Source organism: Artemia franciscana, chromosome 13 (genome assembly GCF_032884065.1).
Source record: "Artemia franciscana chromosome 13, ASM3288406v1, whole genome shotgun sequence".
NCBI lineage: Eukaryota > Metazoa > Arthropoda > Branchiopoda > Anostraca > Artemiidae > Artemia > Artemia franciscana.
Window position 1 is genome coordinate 29,669,394 of NC_088875.1, and position 21,114 is coordinate 29,690,507.

Below are 21,114 nucleotides of genomic sequence, written 5' to 3' on the forward strand. Positions count from 1 at the left end.
CTGGAAAGTTTTTTCTCAAATTTTCATTCAGCAGTCTATCAACATCATAACTTTAGAGTGGTAGTTACCCTTCCAAAATTTCAGCTTTGAATTAACCCTAGACACTACTAGATGGTAATCTCTACTTTTAATATCAGTAACAGCACTCCTATATACCCTAGTATCTTCTATTGATCCTGTCAGTTTTCGGTTTACTATAATGTAATCGATAAGAATTTGCGGTCTTACCATCACGTAAATACCATGTTAGACATAATATATCTAATATTATGACCAAATACTGTACATGTTATAACTAGATTATTATGCCTACAAAACTGAAAAGTCTGTATCCATTGCTGTTTTTTTTTTCCTACACGAAATTTACCAAGGCTAGGTTACCATCTATCCCTATTTCTACCGACCTGGGCGTTAAAATCTCCAAGTCAAAACACCATATTTCTACCTGAAACCCTATCTATTTGCTCCTGTAACTGTAAGTAAATCTATCTGAGTCAATAGTATCTCCGTCAGTCAATTCTACAATAACCGATAATACTATAACCGATACCCTGAACATTTTAGTCTTTAAAGGGGCTGACTATCTTTGTTGGTAGGCTAGCAGCTTCCAATTTTAGCCACAGGGGTCATCTGCCTACAGTATCAAGGACAGAGCGGAAGTCGATGAAAAGTATGCACGCTTTTTGTTGTATTCCAGTGTCTTCTCAACGATCTGTCTAACTCTATGTCCCTGCTCAGTTTTCAATCTTCCTGGCACGAATCTGGCTTGTTGAGGGTGGCACAAATGATGTAGAAAACTTTTGTATGTTTCAGCAACTCCATCACAAACAGCTTTCCAGGAACAAATAGTAAGGTGATACCACGGTAGTTGCTTCCGACTGTTTTGCTGCCTTGTTGTCGAGTATTGGCACAAGGACTCGTTACTCTCAATGATGGATGGTATATAGTTTTTCCATTCGCTGCTTTCAGGCTTGTGGCCGCCATTGTCTGTTGGCTGGTAAGCTCACGTAGGATCTAGAATGTTGCTTCAGTGTCTTTCTTTTGGGCAGCTAATTTGAGCCCAGTGGCTTCGCCTGGCTTGTCCTTGTTTCTTGTCCTTGTGGAGCATATAATTACGTAGTTTGTTGAACTGTCTGTAGAGTGTCATGTCTCCTCGTAGTCTCACTCACTGTCTCTGTTCGATTACTTCTAAGGTCTGGTTGCATATCCACTCTTTCTTTTTTCGCTGCTTCGAGCCAAACAACTACTTCTTGCTGCTGCGAGAAGATTGTCCTTGAAAGGGTAAAAAAAACTTACTTTGTAAACACTGCAGGAGATCCTCAAAGTGATTAGAGACTTCAACCATATACTACTTGTGAATCGAGGGATGGGCTACAATCAAGAGGTGTCTTTTTTCTTGAAGGAAGATGATAAACTCTTTTTAGCCCTCAGTCAAAATTTGATCCTCGAAGAAACGACACGGTGGTTGGCATTGCTCAGCTCGACACCTCTGTATGAGCGGCAGCATTGGACAGACAAGATCCAGCGTCGTCTAGCAATGATGAGGTCAAGCATCTTTTTGTTGTGCTATCGTAGCTGTACCATGTGTACTTTGCAATGTCTTTTGTCACGAACTATGCATTTGTGACTGATAGGGAGTGGGTGATGCAGCAATTTAGCAGCTGTTCACCATTATCATTCAGTGTATCCGCAATTACGGGTCCAGAAGCTGCATCGTACAGACCGGAGTTGTTATCGATACTGGCGTTAAAATATCCTAGGACTAAGAGGTAGTCCGTTAGAGGCACGGCGGGGAGCTCAGAGGACAGTAACGCGTAAAAGCTGTCCTTTTCTTCATCATTGATATTTTGTTGGGCATAACAGGTAAAAATAGTTATCTTCCCGTGCTTTTTGTCGATTCTTGATCTCAGTAGACGTGGATAGACAGGTGTGAGTGACAGTCCGAGCAAAGCTGTTGAGAACAACACCGACTCCCCTCTTCTTTGGGTTCCACCAGACCAGATTGTTAGCAATGTTCAAAAGATCACGTCCTTAGGCAGGCCTGGGTCCAACGGGGGAAGTTGGTGAGGCATTCGAGTTTTTTTTTTAGTTCCTGTATTAGCGGGAATTTTAGGAGGAGGGCTGCTAACCCAACCGTCCCTAGGTGCATCTAGTTCTCCTGTGGCTAACCGAATACCCAGAAGCACGTGAAGTCAGCTCTGTATGCGCCACACATATGAAGAACAGGACAGATAGAACAGGATGCAGAACCTGGACAGACGGAACAGATAGAACAGATAATGACAAAATAATCCAAAGTATAGTTGGAATAGTGAAAAGAATGGGCAATTCATAATGCTACGTAAGATTTCAGCTGTCAAATAAATCACTAAAGAATGGGCAATTCGTAATGCTACTTAAGATTTCAGCTGTCAAATAAATCACTAGAAACTTATTAGTTCCTGTTATTAGTTCTTTCTTCCATAAATCAATCCAGCAATTCTAGTACACATAGATGCACAAATACAATACATAACACACACTACCATATTACACGGTAATGGAACACTAGCGAGGCTACGAAAAATACTCTAGCAGAACTTTTCAGACAACCAAAACTACATTTACTGTTAAAAAAAATGATACTTGTGGTTTCCCATTATGTAAGGACCCAAAGCGCCTCTATGGGGGTCTTTAAGTACTCCAAATATCTATAAGTGGTCAAATAACAATATTCAACCAGAAAGAAACAAATTTACATCACTACAGGCCTTATATACACCATATAAGGGTATACACACTATATATGGGTTTATCATTTGTTTTTTCGGACTTGGGATTGAGGTGGAGAAACTTTATCAGATGTACCTCTTAAACTTTAAAAGTTCTGTCATTGCTAAAAAAAATTGGAGCTTATCCTTTGCTCCTTTCTAAGTGGTGACGTTAGAAAGTTGGCCTACGGCAAAAAAAAAATCAACTTTTGAACTAAGACAGATATAATTTTTTTCGACGGCAATCGATAGTTCTTGATGAGCTGATCAAAGTATATGTCATCCAATTTTTGGTACAAAAATTCCTTCATAAGATATACTAGTTTGAAAGTTTCAAGGGGTTGACAACTTCAGTAGTAGGGTACACACTGAAACCAAAAATAAGCCGATACCAATTATGAGACATGTAAGGGACTTGTAAGGAAAGGTCGACTGTTAGCTCATAATCATCTTCGGCAGTGAGGGGTTTGCAAATTTTGCTATTTGGTGTACCTGTTTCCAGTGTATTTGATGGTAAGACCGAGTTGGTTCTTGTGGTAAGACATGTAGGGGACTTGTAAGTAATAATCGTCAGTTAGGCTACAATCATCTTTGGTAAAGAGGGGTTTGTAACTTTTGCTAGTTGGTGTAGCCTACCCATATTCACTGTAACCTAGAATTAAGTGTTTACGCAGCGGGTACAAACGATAACGTAAAACAACGAGGCAGTTTCGTAATAATTAATAGAGTGTCATCTATGGTATTTTAATCCTGAAAAGTTACGGATAGCTTTATAATACCAACTAGATTATATAAGATATTGTTCCAAGTCTTGATCCGTCACGATGTCTACGATTGAAAAGGATAAAGTTCAACTGGCTGCAAAGTCAATTCAGTCCCTTCCTTCGATATCCTTTTGTTATTGTTGTTTTTACAACGCTGAGGAATAGCCTTTGATCATGTGATTACTGATCGCGTTCTTCTTTGAACATAACGTTTTAAAAGCTTCGATAGGCTGACAACTTCAGCGTTTAACCGATAGCAAAGAAACAAAACCAAAGTGTTGCTCTCGCAACACTTTATTTGGCGAAGCCGGACAAGGGTTGCCGCAACACTTCACGTTGCTCAGGCAACGTAGGTCTAGTTTATGTTAATGATCTTACTGTTACTGCTATGAACCCCAATCAAGCGGTTTTTCGTCATCAGTCACCCCAAATATATCCATATTAGCAAAACTAGATCTCCATCAGTTGATGAGACCACTCTAGTCACACTTGCTAATAACAGTACCCTTGGCATTGTTGTCAGAACGGAGCCTGAGATTCGTAAAAAAACCTTTTTTTTTTGTTTGAGATGCTTCCAAGCTATCCTGTCCTAAATATTGCTATGTCAAACTTTCTGATTTTTCGTGAATTTCTGAGGCTTGCCCCCAGTTATCGAAAATTTACATTTCAATGGATTCTCTCAGTAGATCTACATATCGGTATATCCGGCTCTTAGGTATCTCCTACTGGTATTATATTAGTTTACTGAAAATAAAGATATCGAGGAATCTCGGAAATCTTAGAAAGCTCAAACAAATTTTTGCTATGCCATTTCTAAAAATTTTATTCCTTTTTTAATTCTATCTTACTTCTCTTTTTGCCCTACAATATGGATTTCAGCTTTTTCTTCCCTTCTGGTACCGCTCCCTAAGGCGGTAAGGCGGTACATAAATCGAGAATCCTTGCAACAAATAATTCTGTTAATAAGCCGTTGCTCGATTTAAAGTCACTTTAGATGCTTTCATTTGCCTTTAGTCAATCTATTGTCTCCAGCTATTCCACACTTCATCTTTGAAATTCGAGTACTTTCAAAAGCTTCAACCTATTGAATGCTTCTAATGCTTTCTGATTCAACTAAAAAGTGTCACTCGTTTGGTGCCTTTCAGAATTTTAAAAACTTTCTTGATTTCTGATTTTCTATATTTTTTTTCAATTCTTTCCCAGCTATAGAGTCTTGGGGGCATAAATGATAAAATATTCTAGAAATGCTGTTTCATTTTTTGTTTTTGCGTCTCTCAATAACTTGCATCAAGGATTTCAATCTCTTTTTCCTTTCTTATACTACTCGACAATATATATGACAAAAAGAGGAACCTTATTCTTGAAACAAAGAGGTCTTAATAAGCAGTTGTTTGAATTGAAGTTTCTTTATACTGTCTTCTGTGTGTTTTTCGCTATTTTTTATGAACACATGAGGTTCCGGAAGCCCTAAGAACTAATCCATGTTCTTTCTCTGATCATTCAACTTATCATAATTTTGCCAACATTTGACTTCCCTCCCCTTCTCCCTCTATTACCGGCCAAACAGCCTAGCGGGGAGTTTGTTTAGATATTTTTCATTTATAGTTTCAACCGTAAATATATCTATGCATATAACAATGTAGACTAAAAATCATTGCGGTATTCAGCATCAAACAAGGTGCAAGATTCCAGCCCTTCTGCAAATTAAATAAAAAACAAGTTTTTTTTAACTGAAAGCAAGGAGCGACATTAAAACTTAAAACGAACAGAAACCATTCCGTATATGGAAGGAGCTGTCACCTCCTCAACACCCCTCTCTTTACTCTAAAGTTTTTATTGTTTTAAAAAGTAGAGCTGTGAGAAAGCGTCAAATTTTAGCGTAAAGAGTGGGACGTTGAGGAGAGGACATCCCATTTCATATACAGAACAATTTCTGTTCGTTTTAAGTTTTAATGTAACTCCTTATTTTCAATTAAAAAAAAGTTGTTTTTTTTTATTTAATTTCCGTACGTTTTTGAATTAATGCAGGCTTTGATTTTGGCTCAATATACATGAATAATTAAAACGAATTTTGCATATTAATTTTACTTTTTTTTTGGCTAAATGGCTTTCTCGAAATTTTGATTAGACGATTTTGCGAAAAAAGGGGCGGGGGAGGGGGCCTAGTTACCATCCAGTTTTTTTTGGTTACGTATATTTATTATTAGTAATAAATATACGTAACTTTCGAATTAACTTACGTAACGAACTTCTATATTCGTATATTTTTATTACATATACGAGGGGGTTCACATCCTCGTCAATACCTCGCTTTTTACGCTAAAGTTCGAGTTTTGTTCCAATTCTTTAAGAATGATCCCTGAATCACAAAGACCGTTTAGTTAGAATAAATAACTCTTTTGAAATTACTAAAAATACTTTAGCGTAAAGAGCGAGGTATTGAGGAGGGGACGAACCCCCTCATATACGTAATAATTTCGTTCGTTTTAAGTTTTAATGTTGCTCCTTACTCTGGGTTGAAAAACTTGTTTTTTTTTATTTAATTTCTCATTGTTTTTTAATAAATGCTCGAAAATCCAGCGCACCCTTCATGGAAATTCTCTTCCTCCATGGAAATATCCTCCCACGTAACTCCCTCTCCCACCAGAAAAATCCCCCCTGCAAACGTCTGTATGCTTCCCAATAACCAATACTATACGTAAACAATGGGCAAAGTTCATAGTATGCAGCCCTTCCCCCGGGGACTGTGGGGGATTAAGTTGTCTTCAAACACATAGTTACTAGTTTTTTCGACTATGCTGAACAAAATGGCTATCTCAAAATTTTGATCCGGTGACTGGGAAAAAAAATGAGCTTGGAAGGGAGCCTATTTGCCCTTCAATTTCTTTTGGTCACTTAAAAAGGGCAATGAATGGACCTTTTGTGACATTCTAGGACCACTGGGTCCTAAAAAAAGAACACACACACACATCCGTGATCTTTCTTCTTGCAATAAATCCAAGATTCCACATTTTTTGCAGATAGGAGCTTGCAACCTCAACAACAGAGTTCTCTGATACGCTGAATCTGATGGTGTGATTTTCATTAAGATTCTTTCACTTGTATGGGGTGTTTTTCCCTTTTTTCGAAACTCAGGCAAGTTTTCTCATGCTAGTAACTTTTGATGGGTTAGACTAAACTTGATGAAACTTATATATTTAAAATCAGCATAAAAATTTAATTTTTTTTTTCATGTATCTATTGGTATCAAAATTCCGTTTTTTAGAGTTTCAGTTACTATTGAGCCGGGTCGCTCCTTACTTACAGTTCGTTATCACGAACTGTTTGAAAAAGGAAACAGGGCCCAGTATCAAGGGGTAATTTCATATCCCAACCCCAATCGCACAGATTGAAAATCCTTGCATGATAATATCTGAAATGAGGCGCAACATGCCTAACCTTCAGCTAAAATGTTGCAGGGTTGGGAGAGAAATTGTGGGCCATAGACCTTTTGGTTCAACAATGACATCAGTTCAATATGCTTGGAAGATGTTAATTTAAATAGGTTTTTCTACTGAGAATTTAGTGATAGTAGGGACAGTAGGATATTTTCAGAGCTTCCACAGTGTTGTGTAGCTTTCTATAAACAAATTGACCAGGGGAGTTAGTGAGGCAACGCGTCACGTTCAGTCCTCTGACCACACATATTCAATATTGCAGTATGATTCAAATTCAAACAAAGTGCAACGTGGATACCTATCCGCAGAGAAATTGTTGGTGGGAGGGGAAGGTTGATATTACATCAGATACAAAGCCATATATTGCTTTTGATGATACAGACTGAAAATATTTGCTACAATCCGCTTCAAAAAAGATACACCAGTCTACATTTCTTAAAAAAGAACTTGGGAGGGAGATGCGGCCAATGCGTCAACTTTTGGAAAGGGAAAAAGTAAGGGACGGTTAACTTCCGGTCCCATTCATACAAAAAAAAAAATCCTTGTAAGATCCTGGCTGAAGCAGGATGTCGTATGCTTACCTTTTACTGAGTCTACTTTGATTCTTTTGTCATTCAGAATAAAGTCTAACCAAAATTTCGATTCTAACAGGTGCGTTATAATAGACACATACTCCATTTTTACTATTTATGTACATAGTGCGTTTCAATTGAAGCTCATTAGGAAACAAAATATTTTATCTATTCAAATGATGTAATAGCTGTGTACAGAAATTCTCCTGTGACATTAGATCGCCAGGGTTGAATCCCAGTCCCCAATTTTAAGCCATGACTTGATCCATTCCAGCGTTAAAAGGTATCTTAAAAGTTTATAGAGGAATGAGTGTTTTAATAAGCTTAACTATTCATTCTTCTTGAATGAATAATAAAAAAAAGAAGATTTTCAAATAAAAGTAAAGTAACACTAAAACTAAAAAAGAACAGAACCTGAAGGAAGCAAAATTATTAGCTGGTTCTGTTGGGAGTCAAGGGTTAAACAGGGCTGTCTTTTATCGTCACTAAGATAGATAAACTTCACATACTTCGTTCAAAGGAATATAAGTAAATGAGAACAGAGTACTAATAGGAAATATAGATCTCTTCAGGAGTTGAAGATTGTTCAGAAGATTTGAGCGTCTTAGGTAGGCGTAATACCGAAATGAAGGAATTTTTTGAATTTTTTAGGGATGGGCTGCGAGAGTAGGTTTTAAAACGAATGTCAAGGTGTTATTTCGCTTGAATTGGGAGTAAATGAAGATGAAGAAGTCATGTTAGGAACCAAGGAAAGAGGGATTTTACCAGCACAGTAAAGAGGGTAAGCACATTGATGATGTAAAATAAACATGGCTATCCAACAAAAAGTTCCGAAGAATCAAAAAATGTGTGTTAGAGCTCAAATCACAATCCTAGATGCAATAGTAACAGCAGCTGTCAGGTTTGGTTCTAAAACATGGACTTTTCGTTAAGTTGAAGAAGAGATACTAGAGATGTTCGGGATGTTTGGATATTCATTTGAGCGACTGGTATAAAACCATAAGCTGGACGAAGAGGTTTTCTAGGGCTATAATGAAAACAATATTCAGACGGTTAGGTCATGTTTTATGGATGATAGGTAGCCACAAATTGTGCTCTTTAGCAATCCAGCTAGGACTAAACGAAGAGCAGCCCCTCCTCGAATAGGGGAGAAAAACGCCATAAAGGTAACATGCGAGAGAATAAAAAGTGACACTCTAAACAGAGTTGGGTGGAGGAGGAACGTGTGCAGTTGCCTTGAACCAGGCAGTTTTGTGCTGAGATTTACAGTCAAATTTACAGTCATTCAAACTGACACCAATGTTATTATGGCTAATATTCACAACAATGAAAAACATAATGCCCAGAGAGCGAGTGTTTAGTTTTAGAAGTACTTCATTGAGCACATTCAGATTAAAATCCAAATTATTTAAGAACTCGCACCCCTTTCAAGCTTGACGAAGGCAAAAATGGATAAAGATCGCGCCCCTTTCTGGAGATGACCCCCTTCCCCCTTCCTTTTCTTAAACTACTTACATTGTAGCGTGCTAATAATTTCTGATGAACAAACTTTTAAATTAATAAGTACCAGATCTTTGGATAAAAAGCGATTTTTGATTCAGCATAAAAAGCTAGTAAAATATTTGGAATCAACAACAAGTCCTTTTAGAAAATCCCTTTGGAGGGTAAAGAACAGCAGGTAAAGGATGACCCCCCCCCCAAGTGTTTAAAATTGATTGAATTCAAATATATCCAACAAAGCAGTTGTTAGACAAAATGACTGAAACAAGAAACTTCCATTTTAGCAAGTTCTTCATATATATTTGATTGAAGAGGATAGAGGAGCTACAGATCTCTAAATATAATAAAAAAAAAGAACAACAACTATGAAAGTAGTAATATTTCTTCGCAATACAATAACACAAGTATGGTAAAAGTGATTTATTAAATCAATCAAGCGCAATAACAGCTTTTAGGCAGCTATTGCATAGAGAAGGATGCGGTCTAACATATTACATAAAAATTTCTTGCCAAAAGAAGAGTAAATAATTCCAAGCCTTGTTTTATCATTTTCATCAAGAACTATAATATCAGAAGTCGTCATCACAAAACCTGAAAAAAATTTTTTTTAGTAGCATATATTAGGCTATGTGGTGAAAGCTTAACGTTCTCGTTTTAGGCTTTTCTTCTTATAAAAACGTGGATACTAGTAACATACACAGTGGAAGATAAAACGAGAGATTTCTCAGAAGTAAATTAAACAATTCTACAAGTAGAAGAAATATTCGAAAGATGAAAGAACTGCTTTCTTTAATGTCTCATTAAAACACATATATATATATATATATATATATATATATATATATATATATATATATATATATATATATATATATATATATATATATATATATATTCTAGCTGTTGATGTCTTTTGTTGGTTTATTTTTTTCTTTTCTGTTTTTTTTTAGTTTTTCTTTTTTCTTTTCGATGAGTTTCAGCAATTCTTACCAACTGAACGATTCGCTTATGAAGAATAATATCTCGAGGTAAAATCTGATCACCGACCATAACGATTGTCACTTCGTCGGTAGTTGGAGCATTGTATCTACGCACATGTTGGCCAGTATGCGTTTTGTCAGTGGAAATAACAATTTTATGCGTATCAGTAGGCATCAAATCGATTGCTGTTTTGAACAGACGCACTAAATTATTATGTTCGTGGAAAAGATGTTGCAATTGGGAAACGATAGTCCTTTCAACGTCGGGAGAAATTTCGCAACGCGCATTCAATTCAGAATTTCTATCACTGATGAAGTGATATTAGCAAGTTTTACGTAGTTAAAACATATATATATATATATATATATATATATATATATATATATATATATATATATATATATATATATATTCAGAGGTGGGACACAGGGACACAACTACAATGGCGCGTACCTAATATGGCACGTAACGACTTACGCGCGCGGGGGGGCTTTGGCGGGACGCAAAGCGCCCCCGCCAACTAGGTGTTGGTGTGCCGTGAAGCGCCACACCAACAGCTAGTATATATATATAAAAGAGGCCGCGTGAATTAAATGTAAATTAACCAGTATTTGAGATTGCCTGGCAACAAGAAATACCAAGAGTAATGATTATACAATCAAGCTATAAACAAAAGAATAAAACAAGATAAAATAAAATCAATGTAGATCATCAAATATCACTCATCAAAAAAATCTCCCTAGCATTGGACACTTTCGGAAATAGTTCAACTAAACTAATTTGGTTTGGCATAACAGAGATATTCCATTAATAACACAAGGAGCTATTAGAGTATAAGAACTTCATACTTGTGATCCCTGTCCTGCACTGCTATCCGGGATCATTGCTTTTCCCGACACCAAAATAAGTTTAATGATTTAAAGAACATGAAAATTAGAACTTTAAATGTTACGAAATTAAAAAATGACTTTTGTATCGACATTTTGACTGACGAATTCAGACGATTGGAACTGGACTTATTAGGAATTTCAGAGACTCATATCCCAGGGGTAGGAAGCATGAAATTAGGTGATATAGAATTTGTTTACTCAGGCAGGAAGTATGCGGTAAATAGACAGGGAGTAGGGCTAATGATGAAAAAAGAAGCTGCTAGGTCTTGTTTAGACTGGGAAGGTATCAATAATAGAATACTAATTGCTCATTTTATGACTAAAAAGTTCAAGGTATCAGTTATAATAGTATATGCCCCGTTAGAACCGACTGACGGAGATACTAGTAACTTAAGATGAATTTTACTTACAGTCACAGGAGCAAATATACAGAGTCCGAGGTAAAAATACGAGGTTAGCAGCTGGCTTTGTATTAAATCAGGAGTTAAGCATGGTTGTATTCTATCCCCTTTTATATGGATCATTTTAATGGATTTTGTCTTAAGGAGCACAGGAAAGGCAATGGGATACCACGGAATCAAATGGGGAGGAAAAACTCTCCTGGACTTGAATGCAGACGATTTAAGCATCCTAGATGAAAGCGTGAGCAAAATGAATGAGCTTTTAGAAGTTTTGCCAGTTCAGGCTGCTAGCATAGGTGCAAAAATTAATGTTAAGAAGACTAAGTCACTAAGGCTAGGAATAAGTGAAGATGAAAGTTGACGTTGGGTAACGAAGAGATTGATCAGGTGGGTAGCTTCACTTACCTTGGTAGTATTATTAGTAAAGACGGTGGGAGCAGTGAATATGTTAAAAGTAAAATAGCCAAGGCTCAGGGTGTTTATTCACAGTTAATAAAGTTTGGAAGAATAGGAAGATAAATCTGCAAACCAAGATTAGAATATTAGAAACTACAATGATGACACTGGTTGAATATGCTTCTGAAGCATGGGCGCACCGAAAAGTGGATGAAGATTTGCTATATGTTCTCCAGAGAAATTGGCTACGGATTGTTCTGGGTACCCGCCTGACTGACCGTATTTCAAACAGTAAGCTGTACGAAAAATGTGGTTCAATCCCACTTTCTAGGGCTATAATAAAAGAAAGGTTGAGATGACTAGGGCACCTTGTGCGGATGAAGGATGACAGATTGCCGAAGATTGTCCTTTTCGGCCAACTGTCTAGGGCTAAACAGAAAGCAGGTCGCTTTTGTCTGGGGTGGGAGGACGTCATAAAGAAAGATTTAAAACAAATGGGAACTTCCTACGAGGGTGTAAAAAGGGAGGCTTTGGATAGATTGGGATGGAAGAGGAGTGTGTGTAGCTGTGTGGTACTCTGGTGACTTGGTGCTGCGGTGAGTTGTTAGTAGTAGTAGTAGATACCTGAGTCAATTTTCAGCCAGAGTCACCAGATTTTTCAGCCAGATTTACCACTAATGCTGCAGTATACATTCCCTCCACCTCCCCCAAACCTTCAACGCCCAGCCGAGGATGCCCGATCTCATAATTGAACTAAGCTCTATTCTAATAGTTCCGGATATCGAGCCGTAATTTTGAACGGATTTTGACTCTGTAAGATTTAATTTGTTGTACTATGACTTTTAATATATGTGATTTATTTCAATATTGTTTATGACTCTTTATTAAATTGATTTGTTTGTGGGTTCGCCAATTTATATTGATAAACAGCATCGAAATCAACGGCCACTTAAAGCCAAAACAGAAATCATACGCAGCAAAATAGCACTGTCTAAGTAAAGATTAAATAAAAAAAACAAGTTTTTTAAATGAAAGTAAGGAGCAACATTAAAGCTTAAAACGAACAGAAATTACTCCGTATATGAAAGGGGCTTTTCCTCCTCAACGCCTCGCTCTTTACGATAAAGTTTGACCCTTTCTCTTAACTCTACTTTTTAAAACAGTAAGAAACTTAATGTTGCTCCTTACTTTCATTAAATAAAAAAAAACAAGTTTTTTTAACTGAAAGTAAGGAGCAAAATTAAAACTTAAAACGAACAGAAATTACTTCGTATATGAAAGGGGCTGCTTCCTCACCACGCCCCGCTCTTGACGCTAAAGTTTGACTCTTTCTCTCAACTCTTCTTTTTAAAACAGTAAAAAACTTTAGCGGAAAGAGCGGGGCGTTGGTGAGGAAGCAGCCCCTTTCATATACGAAGTAATTTCTGTTCGTTTTAAGTTTTAATTTTGCTCCTTACTTTCAGTTAAAAAACTTGTTTTTGTTTATTTAATTTCTGAACGTTTTTCAATCAATGCATGTTTTGATTTTGGCTTTCCGCAGTGGAATAATTAAAACGAAATTTGCATATTTTTTTTTTTTTTTTTGCTAAATGGCTTTCTCATAATTTTGATCGAATGATTTTGAGAAAAAAAGAGCGGGGGAGGAAGCCTAGTTGCCCTCCGATTGTTTGGTTAATTAAGGTAAAGGCAACTAGAACTTTTAACTTTTTACGAATCTTTTTTTTAGTAAAAGATATACGTAACTTATAAATTAGCTTACGTAAAGAAGTTTTGTATTCTCATGTTTTTATTACATATATGAGGGGGTTCGCCCCCTCGTCAGTACCTCGCTCTGTACACTAAAGCTTAATTTTTCCCAATTCATTAAGAATCACCAAAGCCGTAAAATAAATAGTTGAAATTACTAAAAATACTTTAGCGTAAAGAGCGGGGTATTAGGAGGAGGTGAGCCCCTCATATGGGTAATAATTTCTGTTCGTTTTAAGTTTTAATGCTGCTCTTTACTTCCAGCTGAAAAAAACTTTTTCATATTTCTTTTTTCATTGTTTTTTTTTTTTTTTAAATGCTAGTAAATCCTGCGCTCCCTTCATGGAAATTTTCTTCCACCATGACAAATTCCTCGATGGAAAGCTCCCCCAGCCTATCCCCCTATTCTCAACCCCTCCCCCCAACCAAAAATCCTACTGAAAACGCCTGCACACTTCCCAATAACCATTACTATATGTAAGCACTGGTCAAAGTTTGTAACTTGTAGCCCCTCCCACGGGGACTGTGGGGCAGTAAGTCGTCCTCAAAGACACAGTTATAAGGTTTTTCGACTACGTTGAATAAAATGGCTATCTCAGAATCTTGATCCGTTGACTTTGGGAAAATAATTAGCGTGGGAGGGGGCCTAGGTGCTCTCCAATTTTTTTGGTCACTTAAAAAGGGCACTAGAACTTTTCATTTCCGTTAGAATGAGCCCTCTCGCAACATTCTAGGACAACTGGGTCGATACGATCACCCCTGGGAAAAAAAAAGAAAAAAAAAAAAAAAAAACAAACAAATAAACACGCATCCATCATCTGCCTTCTGGCAAAAAATACAAAATTCCACATTTTTGTAGATAGGAGCTTGAAACTTCTACAGTAGGGTTCTCTGATACGCTGAATCTGATGGTGTGATTTTCGTTAAGATTCTATGACTTTTAGGGGGGTGTTTCCCCCTATTTTCTAAAATAACGCAAATTTTCTCAGGCTCGTAACTTTTGATGGTTAAGACTAAACTTGATGAAACTTATATATTTAAAATCAGCATTAAAATGCAATTCTTTTGATGCAGCTATTGGTATCAAAATTCCATTTTTTAGAGTTTTGATTACTATTGAGCCGGGTCGCTCCTTACTACAGTTCGTTACCACGAACTGTTTGATTTAAAAAACTTGTTTTTTTTTATTTAATTTCTGGACGTTTTTGAATTAAATCATGTTTTGATCTTGGCTCTCCGCACATAAATAATTAAAACTAAATTTGCATATTAATTAATTGCAATTAATCGGAAGATTTTGAGAAAAAAGGAGCGAGGGAGGAGGCCTAGTTGCCCTCCAATTTTTTGATTACTTTAAAAGGCAACTAGAACTTCAATGCCTCACACTTTACACTAAAGCTTAAATTGTGTCCCAATTCCTTAAGAATGACCTCTGAATCACAAAGGCCGTAGAATAAATAGTTGAAATTACTAAAAATACTTTAGCGCAAAGAGTGAGGTATAACGAGGAGGTAAATCCCTCATATCCGTGATATTTTTTTTTCGTTTTAAGTTTTAATGCTGCTCCTTACTTTCAGTAGAAAAAAACTTTTCATATTTGTTTTTTCAAATAATGCTAGAAAATCCTGCGCCCCCTTCATTTAATTTCTCTTCCCCCATGAGAAGTTCCTCCATGGAAATATCCTCCCACGTAACACCCCTTTCCTCGACTCTCCCCCTAAACCAAAAAAATCCCCATAAAATCGTCTGTACACTTCCCAGTAGCCATTACTATATGTAAACACAGGTCAAAGTTTGAAACTTGCAGCCCCACCCACGGGGACTGCAGGGGATTAAGTCGTCCCTAAAGACATGGTTAATATGTTTTTCGACTATGGTGAATAAAATGGCTATCTCAGAATTTTGATCCGGTGACTTTTGGGAAGAATGAGCGTGGGAGGGGGCCTAGGTGCCCTCCAATTTTTTGGGTCACTTAAAAAGGGCACTAGAACTTTTAATTTCCGTTAGAATGAGCCCTCTCGAGAAATTCTAGGACGACTCAGTCGATACGATCACCCTTGGAAAAAAAAACAACTAAAAAAACAAATAAACACGCATCCGTGATCTGTCTTCTGGCAAAAAATGCGAAATTCCACATTTTTGTAGATAGGAGCTTGAAACTTCTACAATTAGGTTCTCTAATACGCTGAATCAAACGGTGTTATTTTCGTTAAGATTGTATAACTTTTAGGGGGTGTTTCCCCCTATTTTCAAAAATGAGGCAAATTTTCTCGGGCTCGTAATTTTTGATGGGTATAACTGATCTTGATGAAACTTATCTATTTAAAATCAGCATTAAGATGCGATTCTTTTGATATAACTATTGGTATCAAAATTCCATTTTTGAGGGTTTCGGTTACTATTGAGCCGGGTCGCTCCTTACTACAGTTCGTTACCACGAACTGTTTGATGCAGGAAAAGACAAAGTATTACCAGAGATTGTGAAACATTTTATCGTGACAGATTCCCCACATTTATATAGTGACGGTATTTCAAATTTGAAAGTATTCGAAAAAAAAAAGTTAGAATTATTAACTTATCTGTTGGACATTGTTTGACAAAGAATATCCAGAAAATTTGAACAATTCTTGAACCTTTAATTTTGAACAATTCGGAAAAATAAAAATTGCCAGGGATGCCAATTGGAAGGAAAAATTGACTCGTAGAGTTGTAAAATTAACTTTCTCTTTGTATCTTTCTTTTAAAAAAACGAATTCTATTAAAACTAAACAAAAGGTTTTCTTGAGTAAATCAGGGCGTGGGGGGTGGGCATACATTTCCAGAGGAGAGTTAGACTGAATACAGTTTTTGGGTCTATAATTCCCTTCACAACCAAAGCTTGGTCTCCTTTACAGCATGATAAAGCACAATTAATAAAGTTCAACAGTACTTACTTTAGTTACAAGTCCAGCGGCTACAGTTTGACCTGAAGATCTGCATACAAAACGCCCTAATTCTCTAAAATCCCCATAAGTTTCAATACAGATTGGTCTGTTAACCTCAATCTCAATAATACCACTTGAATTTTTTGTCAATACACGAGGCTTCTTCCTAAGAACTTCTCCAGTTCCTTTATGAACTTGAGCAATAAGTTTCTTGAATATAGCTGGCTCAGTATGACCTTGATAATGAAGTTCAAACTGAAAATGTTAAAAGAAAATAAGACTAGCCATCCAGAACGTACCCAGGATTTTTTTTCGGGGGAGAGAGGGGGCGGTTTTACAAAAAAAACTTTAAAAACAAATTCAACATTTGTTTGTATTAATTTTTGTTACGTTTTTACGAGTTGGACAAACATTTTGGGGAGGGGGTTAAAACCCCCTAGCCACTCCTGGATAAGGCCTTGCTAACCACACCTGCATAAACGGCATAACTTCAAAACCTTACAAATCGGCCAAATTTAGAGAATGCAGCCATCCACACAACTCGGGTTAGAGTCAGACGTAGTAAACCTTTATCAAATGGTAGATGTATGAATCTGAATCTTATGCTGATTCCAGCTATATGATACATATAAAATAGTTCAGCTCCAAAATTATTAGGACAAAAGAATTCGCAGAGTTCCATAACAAAAAAAAATATATGGAAATGGAGGGCAATCTCTATAAAAATTACACCATCAAATCCAATATGTCTAATAGCCCTTCGCCGGAGGTCAGATTCTCCAATATCCAAGAATAGGAGTGATGCATATTTATTTTCATTTCCTTTTTTTTTCATCACCGGCCATCATATCAAAAAGGGGTAGAAAATATCGAACAGGAGTCAGTTAAGTAGAAATTTCACATATTTGTTTCATAGATAGACCAGGTAGCTAAGACTGAAGGTCGATGTAGGTCCAAACTTTCAAAAACAAAATTTATTTAAGCATAAATTCGGTGAAAATTAGGTGCAGAAAAATCTCATATCCCCCCTATTGCTCTGTAGTAAAAAAAAAAAAAAAAAAAAAAAAAAAAAAAAAAAAAAAAAAAAAAAAAAAAAAAAAAAAAAAAAAAAAAAAAAAAAAAAAATTGTCGCAATTCTTAGCATCGAGTCAAAGCGAGTCAAGATTTTCGTATGAAAGAAAAGCAAATCATGGTTCTCTTACAGCTTCCAAAAATGACCGTATTAGTGGAAATAGAAGGTAAAAAGAAATTATTTAACACCACAACATTCACCTTGTATTTAGTAATATTATGAAAAAAAAAAAAAAATCCAGCAAAAAAATAACTACAAAATTTCAAGCCCTCCGAATGGAGGGCACATAGAAAATCAAACACAATAAAAAACATACTATAAGAAAACACACAAAATCGAGTATGTATAGTAAATACTAAGAACCTAAGCCAACTACTGGAAAAATTTATCAAAGTTCTTAGAGCATAATACCTTCAATGTGAAAAAGAGATAAATTTCAGATATTACACGCTAATTGCTAATAGTGCCCATAATTTTTTACTAGATGAAGTTATTAATGTAGTCAATAATGTTTTAACATAATATTCTGGGAGTTACAAAATCTAAGGCCACCCATCCCGCTTATTATCCTGAACTTTAAGCTTTTATGATAATACGCCCAGACTGTTTATTCCACCTGGAAAAGTCCACCCCTCAAGATTTTTCTCGGGAAAAGGGGTCTGAAATGTCAAACAAATTTTCTGGTCATAATTTTTGTTTATTTTCCAAGGAAATATTTTATTTGAAAGATAAATTATCTTATCTTTCAAACGATAAAATCTTTCGAAAGATATTTTAATTAGATATCATTATCTTTACATTAGGTAACTATGGGAACAATATTTCTCCACAGAGTGTTCAGAAGCAGACCCACTAATGGAAAATCCCTCCAAAGTCACACCCGAAAAGATATTTTCGATAGGGGCCAAATCAACGTTTACTGTAGCAGTTATCAAGAAACCTCACTCAAGAGGTACAGATTATGTTTGCGCCGAACACCCCCTATATGGAACCTCTTCTCTTTTTTCCCAGGGGCCAAATCAACGTTTATTGTAGCAGTTTCGAATGTTTATAATATATTTCGTAAAATCAAGAAACCTCAATCAAGAGGTACAGATCATGTTTGCGTCAAACACCCCCTACATGGAACCCCTTCTCTTTTTTCCCACCTTGCCCTACTTTTCCAAATGGTGTTCACAAAAGGAATAGTTCCTTCCTTGTTTTCAAATGGCCGTCTTACTCCTGTCCCTAAAAAGAATAAATCTTTAAATGAAACTTTTTGTAAAATTTTTGAGAAGTTGATAATGCCTGAGTTGGTTAATAAATGTTATATGCCCCCACACCAATTTGGGTTCCAGGAAGGAATAGGGTGTGCTCCTGCACTGATGGCACTGTCGTCAGTTTCGATTGATGCTGATAAATCAGGAGAGCCATGACGTTAGTCGTGCTTTTGATTCAATAATTCACGCGCATATCCTCGCTGAATTGTATAAACGGGGGGTCAGTACTTGTATTATTCAAGCTTTCTATGATATGTATACTCATTTAACTGTTATTGTTAATCTGCCTGACGGAATGATTACAAAGATAATCATACATGTTCGTTGCGGAGTAAAGCAAGGCGCCCTTACATCCCCAATCGCGTTTAACAACTGTATTCTGGACGCAGAGTCCCAAGTGGTTTCTTCCTGTATTTTAGAAGGGATACATGTACCTCTTGTTGCTTATGCGGACGATGTCATCAACCCCAGCCGAACGGTACTGGCGTTTGAAAAAAAATTCCATTCTGAGTCATGAGTATTCAAAAGTAAATCTTAAGTTTAACGCTGAAAAGTCAGAAGTGGACTTTTCAACTGGGGCTCAGTTCCCGATGGGTTTAAAGTTCATCTTAATGGAATATCAGTTACTCCTAAATTGGAAATGAAATATCTTGGCCTCCCAATCTGTGACTCCCTTAAAGCAACTAAAAAGCTCCTCATTCGCCATTTCCAGTGCCGGACGTCTAACGCCTATAGTAGCATAGTTTCTAATAAACTTCGTTTGTATTGCCAGCTACTAGCAAAATTATATAACTCGTATGCGCTCCCAAACGTTTTATACCTTACACCCTTTTGGCGTGCCTTTTCGGCAACGGAATCAAAGCAGCTCTAAAGAATTTATTACCAGTATGCTAAATTTCTTCTAGCCTCCCCCCCCAGGCAAGTAATTCTTGGGTCAATAGGATATATGGTAATATTGACCCCAATGCTGCCATCGGCACATGTATTAAACCTTACAATATGGCAATTAATGGACACCCATAGTGTTCCCTTTAAAAAAAATAAATATATCACGTTTATTGTTTCTGTGTGTCTTATATATACTGTGTGATTAATTGGTTAATTATTGTGCTTGTGTGCTTATTCTATGACTTCTAATTTTGTTTTATTTGTGCTTGTGCTATGTCTTTTTGTACTTGTTAGGTATATTGTGTGATTATTTGGTTAATTACCATGCTTGTGTGCTTATTCTATGAATTCTAACTTTGTTTTATTCATCTTTTCTTTGTTTTATTTTATTTTTCTGTCTTTTTCCTTCTCTTCTGCTCCGTTCATTATTGTATTTACAACGGGTTATAAATAAATTCAATTTAATTTTCGCAATACGAGATAAGCTGTCCCTTCCCATGTCCTACATACTTTGAGCCTGGTCCATATTGTGAATCATGCCGTGAGTCTGTAGAGTTTACGGTTAAAAAAAATCCCACAAAACATCTGAATCTCAGATGTCAGGTAAGGTGAACAAGAGCTAAGAGCTCATATGGCACTTGTGACGAGGCATGAAGAGCTAAGAACCAAGAGATCATATGGTATGAGCTCTAACAAATTTTTTTGAATCAATAGATTGATTTAAAAAGGAAAATAAGAGGCTTAATGACGGTCAGGCTTTAAAATAAGAGCTCTAAGTCACGATGTCCTTCTAAATATCAAAATTCATTAAGATCCAATCACCCACTCGTATGTTATAAATACCTAATTTTTTCTAATTTTTCCCCTCCCTTTAGCCCCAAGATGGTCGAATCTGGGAAAACGACTTTATCAAGTCAATTTGTGCAGCTCCCTGACACGCCTACCAATTTTCATCGTCCTAGCACGTCCAGAAGCACCAAACTCGCCAAATCATTGAACCCCTCCCCCCAACTCCCCCAAAGAGAGAGAATCCAGTACGGTTCCGTCAATCACGTATCAAGGACATTTGCATATTCTATCCACCAAGTTTCATCCCGATTCCTCCACTCTAAGTGTTTTCCAAGATTTCCCCCTCCAAATCCCCCCAATTTCAAAAGATCTGGTCGGGATTTGAAATAAGAGCTCTGAGACATGAATTCCTTCTAAATATCAAATTTCATTAAGATCCGATCACCTATTCGTAAGATAAAAATACCCCAATTTTCACGTTTTCCAAGAATTCTGGTTTCCCCCTCCAATCCCACCAATGTCACAGGATCTGGTCGGAATTTAAAATTAGAGCTACAAAGCACAAGATCCTTCTAAATATCAAATTTCATTAAGATCTGGTCACCCTTTCGTAAGTTACAAATACCTCAATTTTCAAACTAACAAACTAACTCAATTTTCAAACTCTAACTCCACTAAAGAGAGCAGATCCGGTTCGGTTATGTCAGTCAGGTATCTTAGACAGGTTTTTATCCTTCCCATCCAG

The 21,114-nt window shown here is 36.6% G+C and overlaps 1 protein-coding gene across 1 annotated transcript in view; it reads right to left on the bottom strand.

Annotated features, from left to right (window-relative positions):
- Nucleotides 1-9,428: 9,428 nt before the first annotated feature.
- Nucleotides 9,429-21,114, bottom strand: part of LOC136034778 (protein HBS1-like) — a 68,408-nt gene continuing 56,722 nt past the window's right edge. The window contains exons 12-13 of the mRNA XM_065716190.1: nucleotides 16,371-16,616; nucleotides 9,429-9,614 (exon numbers count right to left, since the gene is read on the bottom strand). Coding sequence (XP_065572262.1) covers nucleotides 9,606-9,614; nucleotides 16,371-16,616 — 255 coding nt within the window. The 3' untranslated portion in view covers nucleotides 9,429-9,605. The remainder of the gene's footprint in view (nucleotides 9,615-16,370; nucleotides 16,617-21,114) is intronic.